The sequence below is a fragment of the Uranotaenia lowii genome, chromosome 3 (assembly GCF_029784155.1).
Source record: "Uranotaenia lowii strain MFRU-FL chromosome 3, ASM2978415v1, whole genome shotgun sequence".
NCBI lineage: Eukaryota > Metazoa > Arthropoda > Insecta > Diptera > Culicidae > Uranotaenia > Uranotaenia lowii.
In genome coordinates, this window is record NC_073693.1 from 131,990,555 (window position 1) to 132,017,845 (window position 27,291).

Genomic DNA, 27,291 nt, shown 5'->3' on the forward strand with positions numbered 1-27,291 from the left:
CACCTGGACTCTAATAAAGCCAAAATCAGGCTATTTGGCCCTACCCTAGAAACGTCATCAAGACATATAATTGTTGGTCATCAATGTTGGTCACCAAAGCTTTTAAAAAGCTATTATAAAACATGTTAGAAATTTTTGTTTTTTTCGGTTCTGTCAGTTCTCGGAGATTTTTTTTATTTTTTCCAGCAACCATAATGGTTGATGAATGATGATTGCATTATTCAGATATGATCTGGTAAAATTAATAGCTAAAAAAACAATGTTTTAACCATATATTGAGCGTCTTTTCTACTGCCAGTCAAGATTTCAGGTAAAATGTATATGAAATAGTATCTTAAAATAAATGCGCCTCGTCAAATCTGATGGTCTATCATGATGGAATTGATGGAGAAAGGCCTGAAAAAATATTTTCCAATGCTTGCATTGTGAATCCATCAACATGGCGTCATTTTGTGCCCTTCGATTTTGCAACCAACATGGCGTGATCAATTCATAGTTTTATTATGGTTTAATGATGACCCCAAAAAAAGCTACGATTTGACGTTTCTCTCGCAAGCCAACCAATTACACGCTAAGGTTGAGTTCCTCATTTCTGAGTTGTTAATCATTAGTACAGTAAATGAGCACAGACTTTTTGAATGAAAAGGGATTGGTTTTGAATGACCCGTGGAATAAATCATGAGTTGAAGTCAAATTTCGTTGTCTGACGCCATCTTAAAATCCAAGATGGCGGCTTCCGCTGAACTTTAAAATAGTGTTAATGACTTGAAATCGCATGAAACCCCAACAAAATGGGTATCGGGTGAAAGGGCTAAACGAGTAGAAGTTGAATTTCGCTATCAGACGCCATCTTGAAATCCAAGATGGCGGCATCCGCTCAACTTTTAATGCTTAATGCTGACAAAAAGTCGCATTGAACCACCACTATACGGGTATTGGGTGAAAGGGCTAAACTAGAAGTCAATTTTTTTCTTTCCGACGCCATCTTGAAATCCAAGATGGCAGCTTCCACTGAATTTAAAATACTGTTAATCAATGAAAATCGCTTGAACACAACTTTTTTCACGTAATACTACATTAAAACTACTATTTTTAGACAATTTAGATCATTTTAAATCACTTTTATTATTTTTTCATTATGTTTCTAATGCATTTAGCACTTTTCTTGTTTTGTTTATAGTTTTTGTTTTTTTTGCCATTTATGTAATTCTATTATTGCTATCATGCTATTATGTTTAAATTGTATTGGTCTTATTCTAGCGAAAACTATAAGGTTATGTTGCTTCTGTTAACCGTCTGATTTATTGTGGTGGTTTTTGTGAGATTTTCAGTCACTTACAGATTTTCAGAGAAACGCGAAAAGAGATATTTGACTTCTGTCATTTAGCCTTAGCACCCAATACAATATATTTGGGAGTTTCATGCTATTTTCATTCATTTACAGTATTTTTAAGTTCAGCTGAAGCCACCATCTTGGATTTCAAGATAGCGTCAGAATGCAAAAATAAACTTTTTATAGCTTATCCCAACTGACAAACACCCATATTTTGGAGGTTTCATGCGATATTCAATGATTTAGAGCATTTTTAAAGTTTATAGAAAGCTGCCATCTTGGATTTCAAGATGGCGTAAGATAGCAATATTCGACTTCTACTCGTTAAGCCCTTCCACCCACTACCACCTGGGTTTCATGTCATTTTAAGTCATTCACTACATTTTAAAGTTTAGCGGAAGCCGCCATCTTGGATTTCAAGATGGCGTCAGATAGCGAAATTCAACTTTTACCGGTTGATTTCTTTCAACTTATACCCCTATAATATAGGTTTTATGCGATTTTCAGTCATTTACAGTATTTTCAAGTTGAGTGGTAGCCGCCATCTTGGATTTAAGATGGCGACGGGCAACGAAATTTGACTTCTACTCGTTTATTACTTTCACCTAATAACCATATTGTGAAGGTTTCGCGATATTTTTAGTAATTTACAGCTTTGAAAATAAAAGCGGAAGCCGCCATCTTGAATTAATGATGGCGTCAAGCCACAATTTTTTTCCTACTATTTGGGCCTTTTCCCTCAATACTCATATTGTAAAAATATTCATACCACTTTCGGTGATTTCAAGTTTTCAAAGATGTATTTTTTTTAATTTTAACTCAAAACCAACACGCATAACTTACCAAAAATGTGTAAAAACGGGAGTTCCAATTCAAATATGTGCTATCTAATCTGAGCGTGTCCTGTTTTGACATCTTGATCAAGAACTGTCACTAAGTTTTATGGCGGTTTAATAATCATGCACTGAGTGCTATTATAGAACATGCAAAAGAAAGTTTGGAGCAAACTTCTAGGTTTGTGTTTTATTATAGTTTAAAAAAAGCATTCACAACTCTTTCAAAATAACTAAAACAGCATGTTTAATAAAAGTTTTATTAGCGTTTTCAAAACCATCTAAAAACATATGGTCGAAAAAAAATTATAAGCATTCTGCATGACCATAATAAAACCGCCATAAAACGAGCTGCACAAAAAAATGCCATAATTAAACCATAATAAAACTTCCTAATGCTTGTTGGCATAATCTGTGTTACTTGGGTGATAACTGTCGTCCCGTTAAATAGCTTCTAGAATCTAGTGAGGTAGGGATCCACAGAATTCAAATTTATTTTATTTATTTAATGTCTGTCTTTGATATAAACCATACAGACATATCTTAAACTAAACATGAGTTATGTTCTAAGACTACGAATATTATTTCTAAACACTTCTTTGGATTGATTAAAATTAAAAACGTTAGACACTTCATTAAAAACACGACAACAATTATGCATAGGGTGATTTTGGGCAAACACTGTGCGACTAGATGGAATCCACAAAAAGTTCTGTTGACGAAGACGTCTCGCTGGAGCATGAATGTGGATGCTTTGTAGCAGTAGAGGACAGTCAATATTGTTCATCAACAAATCAAATACAAACATTCTTTGGATGTTTATTCGTCTGTGTCGCAGGGTCTCAAGACTTATTAGATTGCATCTTTCGGCATACGGTGGCAATCGAACGGCATCATTCCACGGCAGTCTACGGAGTGCAAATCGTAGGGACTTCTTTTGTACCCTTTCTAGTCTTTCAGTGTGTACTGTTTGATGCGGCGTCCAAACTACCACGGCGTATTCCAGAACGCTGCGCACCAAGGCGCAGTAAACCGCTTTAAGACAATATACATCCTCAAACTCAACAGTGTTTCTACGTATAAAGCCAAGAATGGCAAAGGCTTTTGCGGTTGCTGTATCGTGATTTACTTTATCGAAAGCAGCAGATAGATCAGTATAGATGGCGTCAATTTGGGACTTCATGGTCAAGCTATCTTGCACTGAAGATGTGAAAGTCTGCAAATTTCGTTGGTGAAGTATTGCTTCGAAGACGAGAAAATCGGGTCCAGAACAACCAATTAGAACAGATTTTCTATCAAACACAGAGCTGACATCCCTCCTTTTTTGTGAACATGGACCATGTAAGCTTCTTTCCAAAGGGAGGGAAAGATTACGAAGCACCAAATATAAGTCTGATTGGAGTTAGCAAATGCTGAATGAATCATTTTTAGAAGATAGTATCCCTGTCACCTTAAAAAATGGCTGACCCATCGATGGGGATACCGTTAAAGAAAGAATCTGGAGGTGAGATATTTCCGACAGCCATATCCAGTTGCTCTGAAGAAATGGACCCAGTTGTGAAAACGCTAGAAAATTTCTCAGCAAAAAGATTGCATATTTCGGGATCGGTGTTCGCTGTGTAGCCGTTCAAGGACATTTGGAACAGATACCCGGATTCTTTCCGCTGATGTTGACAATTGACGATTCCGCTGATTTTGACGATTTGAGATCTCGGGTTGGTCTTAAAATTTCGCTGTAGCCGGTGGAGATTTTCCTTTGTGCAGAGGTATTTCAGTTGATTAGTGACGTTTCGAAACACGGCGGTCGATTATGTAGTTCAGTATTGTGGAAATTCCACTTACTGCCAAAGTGAATAACTACAACCTCATTGAAGTGTACGTACAGGAGAGATCTGTTATGTCAGCGATGCATAACAACGTGAAGAGCATCAGCGATAAACAGCATTAATATGAGCGGCTTTGCATGCTTTATTCGCATTCGGTTCATCATGTTGAGCTTGGCCCACACAAGTATGTTTGAAAAAATTGCAGCGGCTGCATAGGGATTAGATACATCGAGTTCGTTCTCCCATTCGATAGAATCCAGGACGAGGGAGATTGCTTCGGAGTCGACGTTTCTGAAGTCCTGATAGAAGGGAGCGGTTTCCTCTATAGGAGCGTTAACTCTAGTGACATCGAGTGAGACCACTAAAGCTGGGTAATGGGAAACAATTTAACAAGAGGAGCAGAAGCTAAATCAATAGTCGGATTCCTGAAGCCTTCGTTTATGAAGCAGAGGTCTAGCATACGGCCGTTTTCGTTTTCAAAGCTGTTGATCTGGCGAAGAGTCGCGGTGCTCAAAGAGTCCAGGAAGATGTTGGAAGGAGCCGAGAAATAGGAGCGCATAGGATCTGGGAACAAAAAGCCGCCATTGGAAGGGCATCATTTCAAGGGCATGTTGAAATCACCGATAACAAGTATGTCATCTTCGGGAGAGCAGATTGAGCTTACTTTGGATAGGCACCGCGAGAAAGGCTCAGCTACAAGTGGGTCACTAGAGCGATCAGGAGGCACGTACACTACGCATAAGTACAATTTCCGATCACCGAGATCAATGCGGGCCCAAAGAAGGTCCAAATCGGAAGGTCCCAGGAACTGTCTTCGATAAGCTGAGCCGGAAGTTTAGAGTTGACAGCAAGTAAAACTCCGCCTCCAGTTGACTTTTTGCTGTTCAGGGGGTTTCGATCGCAACGGAACACTGCATAATCTGGGCCGATAATTTGACTGGATCATTTAGCCATGTTTCTGTAAAGGCGATGATTTCATAGCAGGAACATGACATGGCAAGGAGGTTATCAACCAGACAGGAATTGATACCACCAACGTTCTGGTAATAAACATTGATGGGCTCGGATGTATCGGATGCAGAACGAGAACGAAGATCCCTGCAATTCCATCTCGCAGAGAAGGACATCGATAATAGCGTACTTGCCTGAAAGCAGAGGCTGGAGAAACCCTTCACGGGCCAGGACTGAGTGACAGTGTGACTCAGTCGAAGGGCCCCGTGGTCTCCATAAAGCGGACGTCACTGCTTCCTGGTGCTGAAACCCAAGATATGGCCGAGGTACTAGCTGGCGAAAATGGGCGATAGTTCGCGTGACGTCTGTGTTCGGGTGAAATATTATCATCCAGAGAAAAAGTTCTTTAAAGGGATGAATAATTGCCTGGTAAAGTAGGATGGAAGACCTCATTGCGAAAATCGAACTCAGGGCTGGGACGGCTAATGAAGCTGGCTGGAAACAGCGCGACTGAGTCGAGGGGCTTTGAGGCCTATCAAGTGCCAAGAACGAAGATCCCTGGAAATGCGAATTCCATCACGATGAGAAGGACAGTTTAAAGTAGCGTACTTGCCTGAAATCGCAGGCTGGAGAACCCCTGCACCACAGACGAACTCAGGGCCGGGACGACTGTTGTCGATGGCAGGAAACGGCGCGACTGAGTCGAAGGGCTCAGAGGTCTCCGTAGTTCCTGATACGTTGCGTCCCGGTGCTGGAGGCCCAGTAGATGTAGCGAAGTCAAGATGATTTTGCGGAGTTGATCTGTGATGAATCGGAAACTGGATACACGAGGAAGATGTTCTCATCATAACGGGGTACTTGCCTAAGAGAACAGTTTGGAGAACCCCCTCGCCACCGACGAACTCAGGGCCAGGACGACTGAAGACGCAGGCAGGAAACAGCGCGACTGAGTCGAAGGGCTCCGGGGTCTCCATAAAGCGAACGTTGCTGCGTCCTGGTGCTGAAACCCAAGAAATGGCCGAGGTACTTGCGGGTGAGAATGAGCGGTAGTTTGCGTGGTGTCTGTGTTCGGGTGAAATATTATCACACAGAGATAAAGTTCTTGAAAGGTATGAGTACTTGCCTGGATATGTAGGCTGGAGGACCTCATCGCCAAAATCGAACTCAGGGCTGGGACGGCTGATGACGCTGGCTCGAAACAGCGCGACAAGTGCGTTGCGTCCCAGTGGAGAAACCCAAGAAGCACTTTCCGGAATCGACGAACCATCACATAGCAATCGGCAGGAAGCTACGGTATCTTTGTCGTTATCAGCTGAGATAGGAACTGGACGAATTCCAGATTCTTGGTTCGTCTACTGCGGAAGCACCGGTGCGGTCGTGGACCGAACAGTGCTGATTATACTCGGGGTGTTGGCTTCCGCGTCTGGCTGGATAACTTGAACCGATAGGGCAAGTGTCAATGGCCACCGGTTGAAGTTTTTTTGACTGGTCCACGAATTCACGGAAAAGGATCCCCGTAGGCCAAGTCAATGGACTTAACGTGACATCTTTAACTGCTGGATCTAATCCGATTTTGAACGAAACGAAATTTCTGGTGGAGCCATCCACACCTTTTGGGAGCAATCGTTTTACATTTACCGGCAAAGTAAGGTCCAGGCAGCGGGATACAATTTTGCTGACATCCTCATCCTTTATCTGGGGCTGAAGTCCAGCTAAATAAAGCCAAAACTTCGGTGTCGGAGGAGAAGGTACAATGAACGGAACAGAAAGATCACTGAGATCGACGGACTTGGTCCCAGTCATTGTAGACGACACAAGTGAAAGACCGTCATTGCCACGGCGACGCTTATAGTTCGGTGATGGATGCGCTTGTGGTGTCCCTTTTAGTGGTGGAAACGAGTATATCTTATCCGTATTTTGCTTATTTGCTTATATTATGAAGTTTGAGAACAAACTTGGAATAAATATTTGTATCGAATAACATCAGAAAAAAGAAGGATTTTAGATAGAGATAATAGAAGAAGCTCTCTGGATAAAAGCCCTTATCACCAGAAATGTACATTCTCGATACGATCTCTTCTCAGGCATGATTAAAGTTAGATATGTTCATGATTTTTTTTTTATAATTTGTCATTCTTAAATTTCATAAAAGATATCTGAAAACATCCAGCAAAAAAATTAATGCTTTTGTTATCTCTTTCCAGATGCAAAGCTCCCTAACGGAAAAGGAACTGAAATCGTACTCATCGGCAGGGGCCGTGGCGGAAGAAGTTTTGGGCGGCATTCGAACGGTGGTTGCCTTCGGTGGGGAACGAAAGGAGTTCGACCGCTACAAGGATCGACTGGCTCCGGCAGAATACAACGGAGCTCGGAAGGGTCTATTTTCCGGCATCGGAGGAGGTGTCATGTGGTTCATCATCTACTGCTGTTATGCGCTGGCCTTCTGGTACGGAATCAGCTTAATTCTGGACGATCGTGGAAAGGACGAAAAGGATTACACTCCGGCGGTGTTGATTATTGTACTGTTTGGAGTATTGGCGGGTGCTCAAAATCTTGGTCTATCATCTCCTCATCTGGAAGCGTTCTCCACCGCTAAAGGATCGGCTGCTAGTATTTTCTCGGTCATCGATCGGATCCCGATTATTGACTCGCTCAGTGATGAAGGGAAAAGGCCAAGTTCAATCAATGGACAAATTCAGTTCACAGATGTACACTTTCGATATCCGGCTCGAAATGACGTTCAAGTCCTGCAGGGTCTTAATCTCACGATTGATGCTGGAAAAACTGTTGCTCTGGTTGGACCATCTGGTTGTGGCAAATCTACCTGTCTCCAGTTGATCCAGCGACTTTACGATCCTCTTAGCGTACGTAACTTTTTTTCAATTTTCAAGAGACATACTTTTAATATTTTTTATTGCGTTACAGGGAAGTGTAACAGTCGATGGAAATAAAATTAGCGAACTGAACATTAGTTGGTTGCGATCATACATTGGAGTTGTTGGCCAAGAACCGGTCCTGTTTGCGGCTAGTATTGCGGAAAACATCAGCTACGGTAATCCGGAAGCCTCTCAACAAGAAATTGAAAAGGCTGCCAGGATCGCCAATTGCCATACTTTTATAACCCGACTACCCAACGGATACCATACGATAATCGGAGAACGAGGTGCTCAACTATCCGGTGGTCAGAAGCAACGTATTGCCATTGCCCGTGCCTTGGTCCGCAATCCCACAATACTGCTGCTGGATGAAGCCACCTCTGCCTTGGATCCGAACTCCGAGAAACGTGTCCAGGATGCGTTGGAACGTGCAAGTGTTGGACGAACTACTCTAGTCGTTTCTCATCGACTTTCCACCATCACCAATGCCGATAAAATCGTGTACATCGAGAAGGGTGTAGTCGTTGAACAGGGAACTCACGATGAACTGATGATGAAGAAGGGTTTGTACTTTGACTTGGTACTGGCCAGCGGTGCTCGAAAAGAAGAAGAGGACTTCGATGAATCAACGGATCCAAAACCCGAATCGATAAAGGTTGAGTCCGTTGCCGATGAGGATGATTGCACCGATGACGAATCGGATGGATCCAAATCTGCGGAAGTTGTTGAGGAGCAGAAAGAGGAAACCTATCCGGTTTCGATATTCCGGCTGATCAAGTTGAACTCTCCCGAGTGGCACTATATTCTGTTTGGCTGTGCTTCGGCTATTGTCGTGGGCTCATCGTTTCCGGCCTTTGCTATCTTGTTCGGCGAGATGTATGGTGTAAGTATTAAGCTTTAATTTCACGACGAAACAGTCGGCAAACTAGTATTTCACATGACACAAGATCATAGTAAAACTGGAAAACTAATCCCCTGCATTATTTCCAGATCCTTTCGATTGCCGATCCGGACTACGTCCGTGAAGAGTCTAGCTTCTATTCGATTTTGTTCCTGATTCTCGGCTTGGTCACTGGTCTGGGTACGTTCTTGCAAACCTATCTGTTCAACATTGCCGGTGTTCGATTAACAACTCGACTGCGTCAGAAAACTTTCCGAGCGATCATCAATCAAGAAATGGCTTGGTTCGACGATAGCAACAATGGAGTGGGAGCACTCTGCGCCCGATTATCCGGTGATTGTGCCAGTGTTCAGGGAGCTACCGGAACTCGAATTGGATCGCTTCTGCAGGCGGCCTCTACTATTTGTATCGGAATCGGAGTTTCGTTCTATTACTCCTGGAACCTTACCTTGGTATCGATATTTGCAATCCCAGTTGTGCTGGGATCGATCATCATCGAATCTCACTACATGGAATCGAGTGGGTTGAAGGAAAAACAGTCGCTTGAGAGTGCCATAAAAATGGCGGTGGAAGCCATTTCGAATATTCGCACCGTTGCTAGTTTGGGACAGGAGCCGCACGTGTTGGAGCGATACCGCAAGGAGACTGATAATGTAGATCAGGCTTGTAGGAAGAAGACTAGACTGCGAGGTGTGGTCTTCGCATTGGGTCAAGTTATGCCCTTCAGTGGTTATGGACTGGCTTTGTACTACGGTGGAAAGTTGGTTTCCGAGGGTTCTTTGCACTACAAGGATGTTATAAAGTAAGTTTCAAACTAAAACTTTATAAATGGAATAAAATCTAATCATATGATCACCTACAGAGTTTCGGAAGCACTCATATTTGGAGCTTGGATGTTGGGACAAGCATTGGCCTACGCACCGAACGTGAACTCAGCTATGCTTTCAGCCGGACGTTTGATGAGACTACTGGACCGTAGTCCTAAAATGCACAATCCCTCCAGTTCCTACCATTCACTAGAACAGGTAAATTTGACTACTTCATGGAATTTAACAAAAGACAAGTAAGATTAACATTGACTGGCAATTGCTTGCAGGAACATGAAGGAAACATTAAGTTCTCGGACGTGGAATTCCGATATCCGACTAGACCGATGATGCCCATTTTACAGAATCTCAATCTCGACATCCAGAAGGGAAATACTGTTGCTCTGGTTGGTCCCTCTGGATGTGGCAAATCGACCTGCATTCAGCTGTTACTCCGTTATTACGATCCAGATGGTGGTAAAGTGGTATGTATCCGTTAAACGGAATATATTTCCGTAAATTATTTGCACGGTAGCTTATAGCGTTAATTGTTTTTCTTGAATTTCACAGAAATTGGACGGCATTCCAACAACGGACTTCCAGCTGAGCCGAATTCGATCCCAGATAGGCCTAGTATCTCAGGAGCCGGTCCTGTTCGATCGAACGATCGCTGAAAACATTGCCTATGGAGACAACACCCGGGACATCGACATGACGGAAATCATCGAGGCTGCTAAGATGGCTAACATCCACGAGTTCATCATCAACCTACCCAAGGGCTACGATACCAGCTTGGGAACCAAGGGTGCTCAGCTTTCCGGAGGACAGAAACAACGAATTGCCATTGCCCGAGCACTGGTTCGTAACCCTCGAATATTGCTGCTAGATGAGGCAACCTCAGCCCTAGATAACCAAAGTGAAAAAATTGTCCAGAATGCTCTGGACCATGCCCGAAAGGGACGCACTTGCATCATCATTGCACATCGCCTTACGACCATCCAAAATGCCGACGTTATCTGTGTGATCCAGAATGGAGCCGTCGTTGAGAAGGGAACCCACGACGAACTGATGACGCTGAACAGGATCTACGCCAAGCTCTACACTATGCAGCAGGTCGCTTAAAGTGCACTTAACGACGACAGAGAGAGCTCGAACAAATCATTCAGTATTGATTGTTATTTTGTTATCCCGTTTATTGACGCAATCAGAAGACTTCACGTGCCGTAAAGGGTGTATGTTTTAAGTACATCCTTAGAAAAAAACTATAAACATAGAACGCATCAATCTGGGGACCCGATCCCAGGCCAGACGTTAAGCAAACCAGTTTAGCAGTGATATTATAAATGCCTCTTTAATTTTAGCTTAGCTAAGCTTCTAAGGAAATTTTTTAGATCTTTCAAATTCATTATATACGAGAAGCAAATTACAGCAAGTCGAATTAAAATCCCTTCAACAAACTTGAGCCCTGTTATACATGTTTGTAAAAACAGAGCAACGCACTGTAATTTGATATCGCACAATCAATTTTAACCAAAAACAAAATTCGTATTTGAAAAAAAATAACAAAAAGAGAGACAGAAACATGAGAAAACGCAACCACATGCCATGTTTAGATTGTGTAGTAAGAACTGGGCTCACCATGCTCAACAGCAACGACGAAGTTACTCAGCTATTTAGAAATCAACGAATCTTCACACACAATCAAATACCTGACGAATTTCAATTTCCTTGTTGTTAGATTGTATTCATATAGTTATATTATTTATATAGGAAATAAAGATGTTTATTATAAATTTAAATGATTTGTGTTTTTTTTTATTATTTAGAACCATATTGCTAGTTTTTCCATCATGTCAGCTTGAATTGTTCGATCGTATTTCCCGTCAAAGGTAAAATTTTATCCACTGTAATGCCAGAACCTGAAAAAAAAGAATGTACAATAGAATAAAAATCTTAGAAAAGTAAATAAAGTTACCAAGAAAGATATTCGTAATTTTATGAAGTGATTGATCTCTGTAATCTTTGTTTGTTACTTAATTTATCGGCCTTATCGGTTAAAAGTAATGTTCTGTTTAGTAAAAACATCAAAGTTTATTAAATTTTATAGACGAATAGAAAGTTAGATGAAATGAAAGATGATGAAAATGAACGGGTAGAATTTATTTAGAAGCATTATCATATTATACCAAATTTTTGTTCAGCACGGGCCAACTACTATTTATGAAGTGGTAGATATCGATAGAGATGTATATACTACTACACATTAGTAGGCCAAGCGTGGTTCGCCCCATAAGCGAAAGCTGAACAAAAAGATGGTATGTGATCGCTCAGATAAGCTCCCTTTAACTCAGAAACGGATCTATCGATGTGTAGCATTCTCAGTTTGTTGTATTCGTGTTTGTTTCAACCATGGTTTGGTTGCAGAACTTTACGGTCGATAGTCTAAGAGTGGGCTACCACCGATGGTATGATACCGTGTTTTTGTTTTTTTTTAGAGTTTCTGAATTGAAGTGGGTTTATCTGAGTGAGAAGTTTATTAAACTGACCCTCAAAAACAAATTTTGCTATTGCTACTCGACAATGCGACTGATTAATTCTGATGCATAACAAAACTTGTGAAAAAAATAACTTCAAAAAAAAATCCATCGCTTGAATCCTGTAACGCAGCTGCTCGTGGTCTCTAGCATAAATGGTGATACGGACAAAATTTGGTTAATATCAACTTGACGTATTTCTTTCAATTTTGCATTTTAAAAACCTGAACACCCCTCATTTTGAAGATGTGTGTGTGTAGAATGTTGCTCCTATTTTGATTTTGGAATTCACTCTTCAGTTGTCAAAATGCCGTCCAAGGAAAAAGAGCAGCGTATCAAAATTTTGCTCACGCATCGCGAAAATCCGAGCTACTCGCACGCAAAGCTGGCAAAATCGCTAAAAGTTGCCAAATCAACCGTTACAAATGTAATTAAAGGTAGTCTGGATCGGGGGGAAATCGAAAACCGAAAGCCGCTGAGACGACAAAGAGAGTTGCCGGTAGTTTCAAGCGAAACCCTAACCTCTCTCTCCGAAATGCCGCAAATAAGCTGGGTGTATCGTCTACAACCGTGCATCGAGCCAAAAACCGAGCTGGATTATCGACTTACAAGAAGGTAGTGACTACAAATCGCGATGATAAACAAAATACGACGGCCAAAGCGCGATCCCGGAGGCTGTACACGACGATGCTGACGAAGTTTGATTGCGTGGTAATAGACGACGAAACCTACGTCAAAGCAGTTTCCGGGACAGGAGTTTTCTACGGCAAAAGAAGGGGGAAAGGTAGCAGATATTTTCATGCACATGAAACTGTCAAAGTTCGCGAAGAAATATCTGGTTTGGCAATCCATCTGTACCTGTGGCTTGAAAAGCAGTATTTTCATAGCTTCCGGGACTGTCAGCCAAGAAATTTACGTGAGAGAGTGTTTGAATAAACGTCTGCTGCCTTTCCTGAAGAAACACGGTTGTTCCGTACTGTTTTGGCCGGATTTGGCATCTTGCCATTACGATAAAAAGGCCATAGAGTGGTACGCCACCAACATCGTGCAGGTGGTTCCCAAGGACAAGAACCCTCCCAACACGCCAGATCTCCGCCCAATTGAGAAATACTGGGCTATTGTCAAGCGGAACCTAAAGAAGACCAAAAAAACTGCTAAGGACGAGTAGCAGTTCAAGGCAAAAATGGCTTTCTGCGGCGAAGAAGGTGCACAAGGTGGCTGTACAAAATCTGATGGCAGGGTTTAAGCGTAAGGCCCGGCAATTCGGATTTGGAAAAGCGGAAGCCTAACTGAATATTTTTCCTAAATTTTATACTAATTAAACTTGAAAAAGAAATTTAATTTGATTTTTTAAATAAACGATTTCACCGATTTACACGTGTTTTCTCTTGACCAAATTTCGACCGTATCACTCTTTATAAGTATGCATTTGCTGATTCTTTTGCAACAAAATCATGATGTTCTAGTACCTACTCTTCTCCTGTAGAGAAATAAAACAATTCTCGTAACAAAAACCTTTGTTTTAGCTATTTTGAAAAGACTAAGAAGAGTACTTTCATTTGTATATTTTGCAGCTTAAGAACGACCTCAACCAATCAATTTAATTTTTAATGAATTCCATGATTAAGTGCAACGTTTTTGTTAGATTTTGCTAGCTGATATTTCAGTAAAAAAGTGTTTAGTGGAACAAAAATTTCCGATTGATTGAGTCCACAAAATTGCTCTCAGTTTTCTCTCAAAAGAGAAGGATTGGGCAAAAATGTTGCGGAAAATGAAGAAGAAGGTTGCAGTCACCGCCAATACAGATTAGACGAAGTATTACAGGAAAAAAAAACTGATACATATCATGACTGAAACATGTTTATTGTTTATTGAAAATAATATCATCTGACATAGGTGTCTTAATGATCTTAATACTATTTGTACATAACAAGATTCTTAGTTTCGTAATTGTTCGCTCAAATCAGATTCAATCCGACGTCTAAAGATTGAAATGGATACATTAAAGTCAAAGTGTGTAAAATGGCGTAAAAAGCAAGTTATTGCGGAACGTAGAGGATCATTGCTGCCATAGCGCGTGCTTCTTGATTCCAAAGAGAGCCAATTTCGATTGCGAAGAGTTCGTTCTGGTGCGTAGATGTTACATCGGGAAAGCAGCCATGCGCAATCGATTTCGTTTCGTAAAATCTTTGCCACGAATAGAGATTGGGCGATGGAATGGCGATCTGATAGCGTTTGAAGACCAAGCAGAGCACAACGATGAGCATATGGTGGCAAGTTTAACGGGTTTTCCCAGGGTAGCTCACGAAGAGCATAACGCACAAATCGTCGTTGAATTGCCTCAAAACGCGTAATCCAAGCAGCTTCGAAAGGCCACCATACCAGGTTCGCCGATTCCAATATTGATCGAACCAGGCAGCAATACAGAGCTCGCAAGCAGATCGGATCGGTGAATCCTTTACTCAAACGTATGATGAATCCCAGCATGCGGTTTGCCTTCTCGAGTACCACAGAGTAATGACGTTTAAAAGTCATACGACTGTCCAATAAAACGCCAAGATCCTTTATCTCCTCTACACGATGCATTTGCACGCCCAGTATATTGTAATTATACAAGAACGGGTGTTTCCTGCGCCCAAATGTGATAATACAGCACTTAGAAACGCTCAAAACCAGTAAATTATAGGCACACCAGCTCGCTACTATGTCCAGGAAACGTTGTAACGCGTAACAATCATCTAGGCTGTTTATAACTAAATATATTTTTAGGTCGTCCGCATACTGGAGAACTCCACATCCAATGAGGAGCAAATTTATATCATTACAGAACAGCGTAAACAATAATGGACCCAGATTGCTGCCTTGCGGTACGCCAGATTTTGGAATAAAATCAAAGGATTCAGCAGAACCAATTTTATTATCTTATTTTGATCGCCGCTGGGATATATTCTTATCTAAGTTTGTGGCATATCGGCAAATTGAAAATCTAATTAGAGAGCAATTAAGACAGACATGAAAATTGATAGGTGGAAAGGTCAAAGCTAGAGCGCTTTGGGTAGAAGAAACGAATAGATGGTGAAACTGTGAGCTTAGGGCATTGTTTTTTATCGACAGCATGAAACTGCTTGTGTGATTCTTTACCCAGCACCTGCTGGCTGTTTGTAGTAAGTGACGAAGAAGCCACATTGCTACCCACAACCAGCTCAGATGGGTCGAACACATGAGGTTGCGTTCGACCGGGCAAAAAATCACACAAGCATGTCGATAAAAAACAATGCCCTAAGCTCACAGTTTCACCATCTATTCGTTTCTTCTACCCAAAGCGCTCTAGCTTTGACCTTTCCACCTATCAATTTTCATGTCTGTCTTAATTGCTCTCTAATTAGATTTTCAATTTGCCGATATGCCACAAACTTAGATAAGGAGAACCAATTTTAACAGCTAGTCGGCGATTCGTTAGGTAACTGTTAATCCACGCACACAGTCTTTCGGAGAATCCCAGGCGATGCAATTTTTTCAGGAGGATTTCATGGTTCACTGAATCGAATGCAGCTGATATATCTGTGTAAATAGCATCGATTTGTTTGCCACCATCCATTTTCGATATACAGAATGATGTAAAAACTGTTAGGTTTGAAGTTACCGATCGTTTTGGGAAAAATCCATGCTGATTCTCAGAGATCCAGTTCCGACAAGCTGAGAACATAACATCGTTGACGATCCTCTCCAATACCTTCGAGCATGCAGCTAGCGATGTGACACCTCTGTAATTGTGAACATCTTGTTTGTCACCTTTTTTGTGGACTGGACTCATACACGATTTTTTCCAGATGGAAGGGAATTTCTGTTGAACTAGGGACTGATTAAAGATGTGGGTAAGAGGTTTTATCAGTGAATTGCGACATTTTTTCAATACGCAGGCCGGTATTCCATCTTGTCCGAACGAAGTGGAATACTTCAGATTAATGATAGCCTCTGAGACCATTTCCTCACTAATAGCAAAAACGTCCAGATTCAGAACATCAGTGGGTAGTCGCGTGACGGCAGCGTTTATTTGATCGGCAGTTGGCGATTCGACTGAAAAAACACTGGAGAAGTGCGTTGCAAAAAGGTTGCATTTTTCAGCTGGTGACGTGGCAAATCTGTTATTTAAATGGAGTATCGCAGGAAGACCGGATTCTTTCCGTTTGGAGTTCACAAATTTCCAGAACTTTTTTGGATTGCGTCGAAGTTCACTTTGAGTACGATTTACATAACGGCGATAGCAAAGTCGATTGTATATCCTATATCCTTTTGTAGCATCATTTAGTTTGATTTTGGTAAATGGACACCTGGAATTACAAAACTTCCGCAGCAGTTTCGAACGTGTCTGTTTCAAACGCTTCAGGTGAGCATTAGTCCAAGGAGGTCGAAGAGGAGGCCGCACCAGGGGTACGGATTGGTCAAAAGCATCATCCAAAATTGCGCAAAAAGTACTAACAGCCATATCAACGTCAGTACAGCTATGGAAGTCAGACCAATCATATTCAGAAAGAACACGGTTGATTGTATCGAAATCCGCACGACAAAAGTCACGAGCAGTGTGCGCCAGCCGATGGAAGATACCAAGATTAAAGTAAAAATATCTTACAAAAATGGTGAATTTTTTTTTCATGTTTTCCCATGAATAATAATAAGATTACCTTAATTTCCTTCTCAGAAAATTTTCCGATCAACCGAATGGTTTTCTTAGCATTAGAAACTGTCCCATTTCTTCATGAACTAAGCTTTATTTGTGATCTTTAGATCTGTTGATAACTAAATCATTTTCATATTTTTTCAATCAACTTATACAATTTAAAAATAATCTAAGCTTCTTGTTTTCCAGTTTTAATTTTTAACTTTTTATATCAAAATTTTTGGAGCAATAGAATCCCATTGGTAATTCTCCTGCTCATGCACGCGCCAACCTTTTAGCTAAAATGTCAAACTTGATTTATGAAATATAAACACTGTGGTCGAGTGAAAACCCATCCAGCTACAGATCAAAGGAATGGTAATTCAATTAACATATAACAACACTCAGAAAAGAATGTATTTGCATTGTAATCGATTATTACTTGGTCTTATAACGATTATGATGACAGCTCTGAACGTCACATTGAGTGCTAAACTTTTATTGAATAAAAAAGGTTTTTACTTCTAGAACAGCATTGTTTCCAGAAATTAAAAGATTACAATGAGAAAGGTTAGTTCAGTTTCACAAGCAAACTTATCTTTCATTACATAGCATCAACAATCTCGTACTTGTGATAGGGTAACTGCAATGCAACCATTTGTCACTACTTATTTCATCTATTAAATTCCTACTCACTTAGTGAATAATTAAAGAAATTAACCGGTTAGCTTTGTATCAATCAGTATTTTCTTCCAACACGCCTGTTACCTAGTTGTAGTCAAATTATCACATTTCTTTTTGAGGTAGTTATCTGCTATTTAAAATCATGTTAGGTACATGTTTAATTGATTTATACACAATCAGAAAAAAATGAGAGATAATAAAGCCAATTTGCAAAATCATGTAAAATGAGCTGCTCGTGCAATGAGAAACACGAAAATTAATTAATGCTTTAATTTAAAACCTCTCTAAAGATCCTCTTTCCTCCAAGTTATAATTGAATGGAAATTTATCAATCAATTTTGTTTTTGTTGAAATGTTGGCAGTATATGATTGGTCGTGCTTTTGGTTTACTTTTCTATATTTTCCGACATTTGACATGCTTGGCATATTTTTTAACTGAACCGGAGGTATTACAAAAACTTTACCTGTTTCTCGAGCTAAAAAAAAACCTTCAAAAAAGATGAGAAAACAGCAAAACAAAAACTTGATGTGCGAAAGGTCGGATTTTCTGCCGAGGAATCTATCAGCGAATTCAACTCGATGAAGTCAAATGAAAAATAGAGCTACAGCTTGGCTTGATTCGTCTATCGATTTGGCCTATTGGTAAGGTGTCGGAGAGGTAATCAGCAGACTCGAGGTCGATTCCTGTTCGAGGGGATTTTTTTGCACATACCATTCATGATTGATTTTCTTTATTGTTACATTAGACGGCTAATAGCATCAAAGCATCATCCGTCAAACAAAACACCAGAAACATAATGTATGAGCATGTGTTTATTCTTTGAATTCTACAAACAGACCTAGATTATTATGTTATTGCATTGTTTGATGAATCTACGCCTCACCGTTTAGTGCAATCATGATCATGAATGATAAATGAAAAAAAAAATCACCTCGACCAGGAATCGAACTCGAGCCTACTGATTACCTCTCCGACATCTTACCAATAGGCCAAATCGTCAGACGATACAAGTCAAGCTGTAGCTCTATTACACAGTTGACTTCATCGAGTCGAATTTCCTGCTAGAATCCCCGGCAGAAAACGCTCATTATGCCCTCATCAATGGTGCTCATACTGTGACTGGTTTTCAGCTTTCGGCAAAAAATTTTAAAATGCATTTTTAAACGTTTTTATCTACTTTTCAAGTTTCATCCAATGAGGCATTAGACTATTTGAGTGTCTGAACCCGAAACAATGATGTAATTCACATATTACAGCTGTTCTCTATGGTTAAATAAGCGTTTTTCCTAAGGTGGCCATTATGCCCCCATCTCCCCTATCATACTTTAATTCAATTTATTTAAATATTAGTGCCATCCTAATACCTAGACGACGGTGTAATTTTTCGGCTCACCAATTCTCATATCTACTACCTAAATCGTTTAGCAATCGGCTTAAATTGTATACTCAATGTACTAAAACCGTCCGCCGCCGGACTGTATATTAGTCAGCAGTTCAGTACTTATATATAACTCCAGAAAAATACACGTTTTTACTCCACACGTTCCACGTACTGTTATTTCTAGGAAGTGTAATACTTTCTAAGTTTTGTCCGAAACTCGGGAACCGGTAATCGCGATTTTGTGAACATATTTCTTGGTCCTTCGAGCCGGATGTTTCCGCGGTTTATCGGTTGGTTTTGTACGTGGAATTGATATCGTTGAAAAAACAAAACGTGATTTCACGAACAAAGGCAATTGTTGGACAATAAGTGCATGGACAATAAGTGTCGAGTCAATGCTCTCTATTGTGTGTGAATGTGTCTCGAGGTCGACACCATCGCGGGATCGCGAAGGTGCCATCGATAATAGCAGCTTTTGCTAACGGTCGCTGAAAAACGTGGTGCCGATCCGGTTGTTGCATGCGAGCTGCGGTAGCAGAGGACCGATCGGACTATTCGAGGACTTCGACGGAATTACCGGTGGATTTCGAAAGGATCATATTACCGAATTTGATAAAGTGACAAAAAGGGAAGTAAAATAAAGGAGGCTCGATGCATGTGGCTCTCCTGTATATTTGGCAATAAATTGGTGTGAGAAATAAAAATCATAAAATGCATGTGAGTCTTAAATTATTCTGGCTTTGTGATGTCCCTTTCTGGTTTTGGTAATTGATTATTCTGCTTAATAATTTCTGCTGGTTCATACCCCTAATTGCAGTCAATCAGGTTGTAAGTCCTGTGGTCAATCGGTTCGCGAACGCTACGTCGAGTCGATCAGTGGATTTGATTCAAAAAAAAAAGTGTAGAGTGAAAAATAGTGTAAAAAGAGTGTCCAAAATATTCGTGATAATAGAAGTGATAGAATTTGTCATTGTGAAGTATTCATTTGTTTTGTAATTGTTGAACTACTGTGAATCAGAATGTCACGTGAACTCCGAGTACTGTTAAAACGTGAAAAACAGTTATAAAGTTTCATTGAACTGATCGATAGATTTGTGGAAAACTTTCAGCCAGAAACGGATCAACGACAATGCTCGGTTGGAGAATCTTGAAAGCACCTGCAAATGGCAGAATCGATTCTCCTTGAAGAGGCGTTGGAAGATGAATCGTCGGACGGTGATGGTGGAAGGAAAGGCAGAGGTGAAGCTGCGGGCCAGTCGAGAGAAGATGAAAATCATCTATTGTTACAGAAATTTGACGACAAGTACTGTTTACTGAAGGCGGAATTACTGGAGCTGCAGGGTAGAAGTATTCCACATGATTTCACCGACGATTTGACCAGACCGTCTTCGACTTTTTCGAAAGTCAAACTCCCTGAAATCCTTTTGCCAACTTTTGGAGAGAAGTTTACCGAATGGGTTGTTTTTAGGGATTCGTACAATAGTTTTATTGATCAAAATTCGGATTTAACGGAGATGGATAAATTTACATATCTCCGTGCTGTTTTATCTAGCGATGCGTTACAAGAGATCAACAATATTGAGCTATCAGCCACGAATTATACTCTGCGCTTCGTAATCGGTATGAGAATAAAAAAGATTATAGATTCAAGTCTTCAGGAAAATGTCCGTTTTGCAGCGAATTCTGGTACTCTGCATTCCATTGTGGTCGATTAAAGCGAATGAATCTAGAAGAGCGTAACGAACAAGGGATTGCAGTGGAGAGAGAATCCTTTGCATTTGGAATGGTAATGATCAAAATTCCACAACTGCTTAACAAATTACAACAATTTGCAACAATTAGCACATTTTCACTCTCTCGGAGCACCGGTTTCTCTCATTTTAACTTAAACCTTCTTATTCTCTTTAACAAATTGCAACAAATTACCACAAATTCAATCATTGGCTGTAAAATTTGTTGATCATTGACGATGGTTCTCCGTTTATCTCAGTCCCCTGACCACAACAGCAACCGCAGACTACCAATCCAACATCACGCACTCATATTTCCCAGCCAGAAAGCTCGCAATATTCTTCCGCACCAAATCATAACACACATAAGTTAGCAAAAATTTAAGGCTAATTTATTCAAGCTTCCTAAAAAAAATGGTTGTTCAAAGTGCTTTTAAAGATAGGGTGAATGCTCAAGGGAAATTATTTTAAATTTCTTTTAGAAAACCTAATAACTTGCTAACAAGTTTTTGAATATTATGAAAACGGTACTTTGTAGACAATCCCAATCAAAACTTAAAAAAAGACTCAAAAAAAAATTAAACTTTATCTAAATGGCAAAACTAGGACATAATTCACTAAAAATTTGTAAGATTACAAATTGATAAAAAGTTCGAAAAACAGCTAGGCTTTGGAAATGCGCCAAAAACTCTGTGTTTCGTATTTTGCAATTCTAAACATGCGAAAATGTGCCAAATTACGTCAGCTTTTTCATCATCATTTCAAAATTTATCCGGGGGGACTTAAACAATTTTGATGGTTTAACACTTTTTTAATATTTTTTGTTGATCATGATCTAAAAAAAATTTCAAAAGAATATATCCTTGCGTGCAACGCACTAAGTAAGTTTTTTGAGCATTCCATAGCAGGTCTACAGTCTTTTCCCGAAGATGTTTTTTAGGTTTTTTTTTTCTTAAACTTTGAATAACATAAAACTGAAGTGTTATACACAGCAAAAAATAAATAAAGTCACACGCAACGTAATTGCATAAACGATGTAAACATTCGGAACCATAAGCTTTTACTGCTATAAATTTACATCGAATTGCATTTAAAGTTAAAACCAATTGGAGAGATTTTATTTTCAGTGTGATTCGATGTTATTTTTACATCGCCGTTCTGGATGTGACATTGAAAAGTTTTAAAATTACATCGCCTCGCTATGAATTTTTCTCAGCTGTCCCCGCCGAACGTCAAAACAACACAAACAAAAGTAAAAAAAACTTGCACTCGAGCTGATAAATGGATTGTTTCAATAGTTTGAAATGGAGGAACGCCGGTACCTGTGTGTCCAAGAACGAAACAACAAAGTTTCCGAAAAGGTTTGGAATTGAGAGAAAGGTTTTCCATAATTGCTCCGCTTTCAAGTAAGTATGATTTTTTGGTTTCAATTTTTGTTCTGATTTAAAATATATTCTTTCAGATTCAGATTTTAGGCATTACCCGCAGTTGACCAAATTCCAACGGACATCGAGGCCAACCCTCCTGGACATGGCTCGTCGTCTCGGCTACAAGGCCCAGCTGGGTTTTCTACTCTTCCGCAGCCGGGGGCGCAGTGATGGCCGCAAATGCCCGGTAACAAGGGTTACACCAAAGACATAGCGAACTCGCTAAATTTGAAATACTCAGAGCCCGGCTCCGTTTTACTCAGACATCGCCTTTTGTATGACGAAGCCGTCGCTTGATCTAAAACGACTCAGTTTTCCCGAGTAGTGGCTACTCAGACGACACGAAAATTGGCACTCAGCGAATTCGAGTGCTTGAAGGCGACAACTGAGTAAATGGTGATCAGTTTGTTCAAGGCCTGCCATCACTAATCGCTTTTGTCTGCAATAAATATCAGAAAAACCCAATTTCTAATGGTAAATATAAGCTTTAAATAACAATTTATGAACAATCAGATAATTCAGATTTCATTACAGGGCACGATAATGGAAAATACCTTCATCTGTTGGTTAAACGAATAATTTTCGGATGTGCACCAGCAGCAGCGAGGCAAATCACAATGAAAGAGCAACAATTGTTAAAATTAAGTTTAAGATTTCTGGAAAATATAATTCTATATTCCACAATATTTTACTGTTTTTATTCTTTTTATATACATAATTAATCATTTAACTGGGTTTGACTATTCCTACGTAAAAGAAACGGTCAAAATTCGCCCCGGAATGATTCGCGCATTCTGAGTAACCCCGACTCAGTTGTCGCCAAAAGGGCTGTTAGTCAGTTCTGAGTAAAAGCCGTTTAGTCAGAACTGAGTAAGTGCGGTTTTGGCGACAACTGAGTAGCCATCACTCTGAACTGAGTAGCTGAAAGTTAGCGAGAAGAGCCACAGTGTCAAGCAGCTGAAGTCGTAACGCTACCTGCAGTCGCTCGCACAAAAACGAATGAGTTATCGGGATCTACGTGTGCTGAACTCGTACTGGAACGCTTAGGATGCAGCCGTGGTCTTGGCAAGGCTTACCTGTAGGCCCAAACTATCAAAGGATCCCAGCGGGCTGGCGCAATCACAATCATCTGCGCATGAGACGTTTCCAGCTGGTAACGGGTGCTAGCCTCTAAGCGGGATTCATTGATTGGGTGACAGTATACTGCTTACTGGATATTCTGTTGCATAATAAACAAAACTTAAATCTTCCGTGCTTCTTGAATTCGTTCCTTCCGTTTTCAAAATAATAAATTGATATGTATGTAGCTGAAAAATTGATTTAATTCATTTTTACATCCAACACAAAAACACACGAAATATGAATAATGAAAAAAAAAATTGTAAATTTAAATTTCTCCGTTTTCTTCAGTGATTGCATTTTTACATCTCACAATGTAAATTTAAAAATGAAATCTAAATTAGCGTATGAAGCGATGGTCCAAAAATTTGCATCGTATTCGCTGTAAATCTGCGCGATGGAATTTTTGCTGTGTAGGTGTTTAATGTCTGAATAACATATTTGAGTTACGTTACGAGGTTTCCAAAACTATACATTTTTACCTGTAAAATCGGTTGAGAAACAAAAGAGATATATTGGATTTAGTCGGATGTGGCAAATTGACACTCCGGGGACTGTAACGGGTAAAAATTTCTGGGACGGATGAGAGTTCAAAACTGTCTACTGACATTTTTTTTTAAAATTTCATCGCCCGATTGTACATTTAAATAATGGATCGGTCAAAAAAGTTCACGAAACACTTATTGCAGAAACATGCTTCTGTTCCAATTGAATTTGTACATTTATTCTGTTAAAAATGTTTTTGTAAGAAAAAGCATATGAGTGCTACATACATTTAGGGGTAAAAAATACTTAAAAAAAAAATTTACTGAAATCATAAAAATAAATATATGGATGGAATACATTTTGATGTTACCGAACGTGATGCAACAACAATGCAATCCTTCATATGGAAACTCCAGTCTGGTAACTGAATTATAAAAATAATTAATAAAAAGGGTTATATCCCGAAAAATATATTCACACATACAGCGTTGGTATAGGATACCAAAACCATTATTAAGTTTGGAGGTGATATCATTGAGCCAATTCGTCATACTGGATACAGTTTTTTACGGCATCGAATAATCATTAAATGATAACTTGATTACTTCATTTAAAAATAAATAAATAAAATTTAATAAGTGTTGTGATACATATATACCTAAATGTTGCATTCAACCCAGTTTTTGCCCCGTTTGACGGTATTTATAGCTTTTTCAATGTATCCATCATTCAATCAAACACAAACATAAACGATTTAAACAATTAAATTAATTAGCGACAGATTCAAAGTTTATCGGTTAATTCTTTTTAATGCCAGTTAATTTTATTGCCCTAAGGAGCCCACACCAGGCAGCTCAATCGAGCTGTTTGGTAGAGAGGCTCTTAGAGGATCCTTGAGTTATGAAAAAAATACAAAAAATGCTGTGTAATTTTCATTATCAATATCTGTGATCACGCACCATGACTGGTAGATGGTAGAATTGGATACTCACCCAGAGGAAGCCACTCTCTTTCAAGGCCGGCATCTTCTCTAGCTGATTCTAGGGCATAACGTAGAGCAAAGAGCGCCGAGACGGCCAAAATATAGGTGGGCTCTCCGATGGCTTTCGACCCCAGGATACCCACCGGGTTCGTTGAGTCCTGCAGAAATCGTAATCTAAAATCGGTTGGAACATCCTTCGGACCCGGTGGTTTGTAGTTTGCTGCGCGATTGTTCAGGAGTGCTCCGTTGGTTTTATCGTACACCAAGGATTCGGTCAGAAAGTATCCCAGTCCCATAACGAAGGCACCTTCCACTTGACCGATGTCGATTCCCGGACTCATGCTCTCCCCAACGTCCACTAGGATGTCAACACGAGGCAAGCGAATGGATCCGGTTAGCACGTCCAGTTCCAGTTCACTGCAAGCTAAGCCCCATACGGTATAAGGTACTAACTCAGCAGCTTTGGTAGCGTACCTTGCGGTCAAGCTGATGTTGGCTGCAAAACATGCATGGGTAAGCGCTTCCCAGGACGCACTTGGTTTCTTACCTCGTACCGGTTGAATGCGCTCTCGAAGAATTTCACAGGCTTTTTGGACGGCAAATGCTACACTTTCACTAGTGTAGCTTCCCCCAGCAAGGTTTGCTTGAGGAGAAGTTATACTGCTCATTGGCTTCACGCAAATCAGGTTCAGTGGAATTCCTAGTATGAAAGCAGCAACTTGTGCCGCCTTTGTATTGATACCTTGGCCCATTTCTACTCCACTGTGAGTGATGGAAACTGTTCCATCCAAATGGTGAATCGATACGAGAGCATCAAATCCTCCCAAATAAATTATAGGAAAAGCAATCGGTACAATAGAAAGGCCCTTTTTACGCCAACGGTTAGAGCTGTTGAACTGTTTGATTGCTTGCTTTCGAGTTTCGTATTCAACGTCTTTTATGAACTGTGGAAGCATATTTCGCATTTTGCTTGTTTCATGCATATTCATTAATCGAAGCTTCAGAGCATCGATTCCTGTTTCGAAAGCTACGTGTTCCATGATAGTTTCGGTAGTGCAAATGGCTTCCGCTGAACCAGAGGCTCTTAGGTAGGTGTTTGCGGGTACATCAGTTATTGCAATTTTCGGAATGGTGCGCCATGAACTGTCATCATAGCAGTTTTTAAACGTCGGTGAAGAGAAAGGCGCCAAAGAAGGATTCTTTATACAACCCGAATCATGAATATAAATATGTTCGAGTCTCGCTATTTGTCCTTGCCTATTGACAGAAACTTCGTAGTCAGTCCACAATCCCTGGCGTTTGCCAATAGAGGTCATATTCGATTCGATTGTCATGATGAATCGAACCGGTCTTCTTGTCAGATAAGCCCCAAGAGCACATGCGCAAGCAATTTGAGTGGCTCGAGTCAGTTTACCTCCGAAAGCACCGCCAATTCGGCGAACATAATAATTTATTCGGTTCTGAGGCAGTTCAAGCATCTGAGCTATTGCGCCCTGAACTTGGTGCAATGATTGAGAAGAGCTGTACACATCCATTCCATCTTCCGTTGGAATACAAACGCAAGTTTGCGTTTCCATCGTATAGTGGTATTGTCCTGAGAGTACGAAATTTCCTTTGATAGTCTTGCTTCCCCTGTTCGTTGCTAAGTACGATGATCCGATTCTCTCGTTTGGAACATCGAATAATCGATCTTTCGCGTTGTTCGCCATAACGTCTGCCACTGTTGGATAAATTGGATCCTCTGCAAGGTTCCCGTATTCCACTTCTACGAATCTTGCAGCTCTATTGGCCAGTTCAAACCTTTCAGCAAGTATAATCCCAACAGCTTGTCCATGAAACAAGACTTCGCCACTACAAAATATTTCTTCACTTTCTACTCCAACGGGGAAGAAATGATTGACATTGTACTTGAACACCATAAAATCATTTTTCCCAGGAATATCCCCGCTTGAATAAAAGGCCGTAACTCCTTCCATTTCCAGCGCTTTCGTTGGATTGATCCTCAAGATCTTTGTCTTGGGCTTCGTAGCTATCACAAAAGCGGCGTAAAGCTCACCTTTCATCTCTGGCAAATCGTTGATAAACTTCGCTTCGCCAGCTGTCTGAGCTAGAGCTTCCAGCTTCGGGACGTACTTTGTCAACGGCCAATTCCTGGGATTGGTACTGTATGATTGGGATCCCGTTGATAGAGGTCGATCGATGGGTACGCTGCCAGATAAATATTGGGACTTCACTAGCTTGGTGTTTTTGGGTGCGATGTTGAGAACAAATCGATAGAAAAGACCTAGAGCTGCTTGCTTTCGAAATTCGGGAGACGGATCGGGAAGAACCAAATCCGGCTCCAGGTCCATTTCCAGAGCCTTCAAAATCATCTTGAGGTTATCGTTTTTGAATAGGCATTTCCCAATGATTGTTCTTTCCGCAATGGCTGCATGGGTAAACTGAAATAAAAGATAAACTGTTGTAAAAACATGAAAAATTTGGAGTAAATAAGTAAATAAATATGTACAACTTCTCACACTTCAACATTTTTTAGTCTTGAGTCATGAAGATTTTACACGTGAGGTGCAAATTGATCAATTCAATCACTTAAAATTGATCGAAAGACATTATCATAATTTTCAGTGATGCGAATGTCATCCAAAAGACAGTCGGGATCGTGACAGTCACATAATATTTTCCAATGACATTCGAAAAGATCTCAATGACATTGACGGTCATCAAAAAAAATGATAAACGACTGGAGAAAATGTTATTCAGCTTA

At 40.3% G+C, this 27,291-nt stretch overlaps 2 protein-coding genes across 2 annotated transcripts in view; one reads left to right on the plus strand and one right to left on the minus strand.

Annotated features, from left to right (window-relative positions):
• The window catches only part of LOC129754081 (multidrug resistance protein homolog 49), a 35,150-nt gene extending 23,825 nt beyond the window's left edge, over nucleotides 1-11,325 (plus strand). Inside the window, exons 6-11 of the mRNA XM_055749949.1 lie at nucleotides 7,148-7,807; nucleotides 7,869-8,702; nucleotides 8,810-9,522; nucleotides 9,583-9,745; nucleotides 9,817-10,011; nucleotides 10,097-11,325. Coding sequence (XP_055605924.1) covers nucleotides 7,148-7,807; nucleotides 7,869-8,702; nucleotides 8,810-9,522; nucleotides 9,583-9,745; nucleotides 9,817-10,011; nucleotides 10,097-10,648 — 3,117 coding nt within the window. The 3' untranslated portion in view covers nucleotides 10,649-11,325. The remainder of the gene's footprint in view (nucleotides 1-7,147; nucleotides 7,808-7,868; nucleotides 8,703-8,809; nucleotides 9,523-9,582; nucleotides 9,746-9,816; nucleotides 10,012-10,096) is intronic.
• LOC129754082 (aldehyde oxidase 3-like) overlaps nucleotides 11,227-27,291 on the minus strand; it is a 31,332-nt gene continuing 15,267 nt past the window's right edge. The window contains exons 5-6 of the mRNA XM_055749950.1: nucleotides 24,538-26,968; nucleotides 11,227-11,445 (exon numbers count right to left, since the gene is read on the minus strand). Of these exons, the coding sequence (XP_055605925.1) occupies nucleotides 11,375-11,445; nucleotides 24,538-26,968 (2,502 nt within the window). The 3' untranslated portion in view covers nucleotides 11,227-11,374. The remainder of the gene's footprint in view (nucleotides 11,446-24,537; nucleotides 26,969-27,291) is intronic.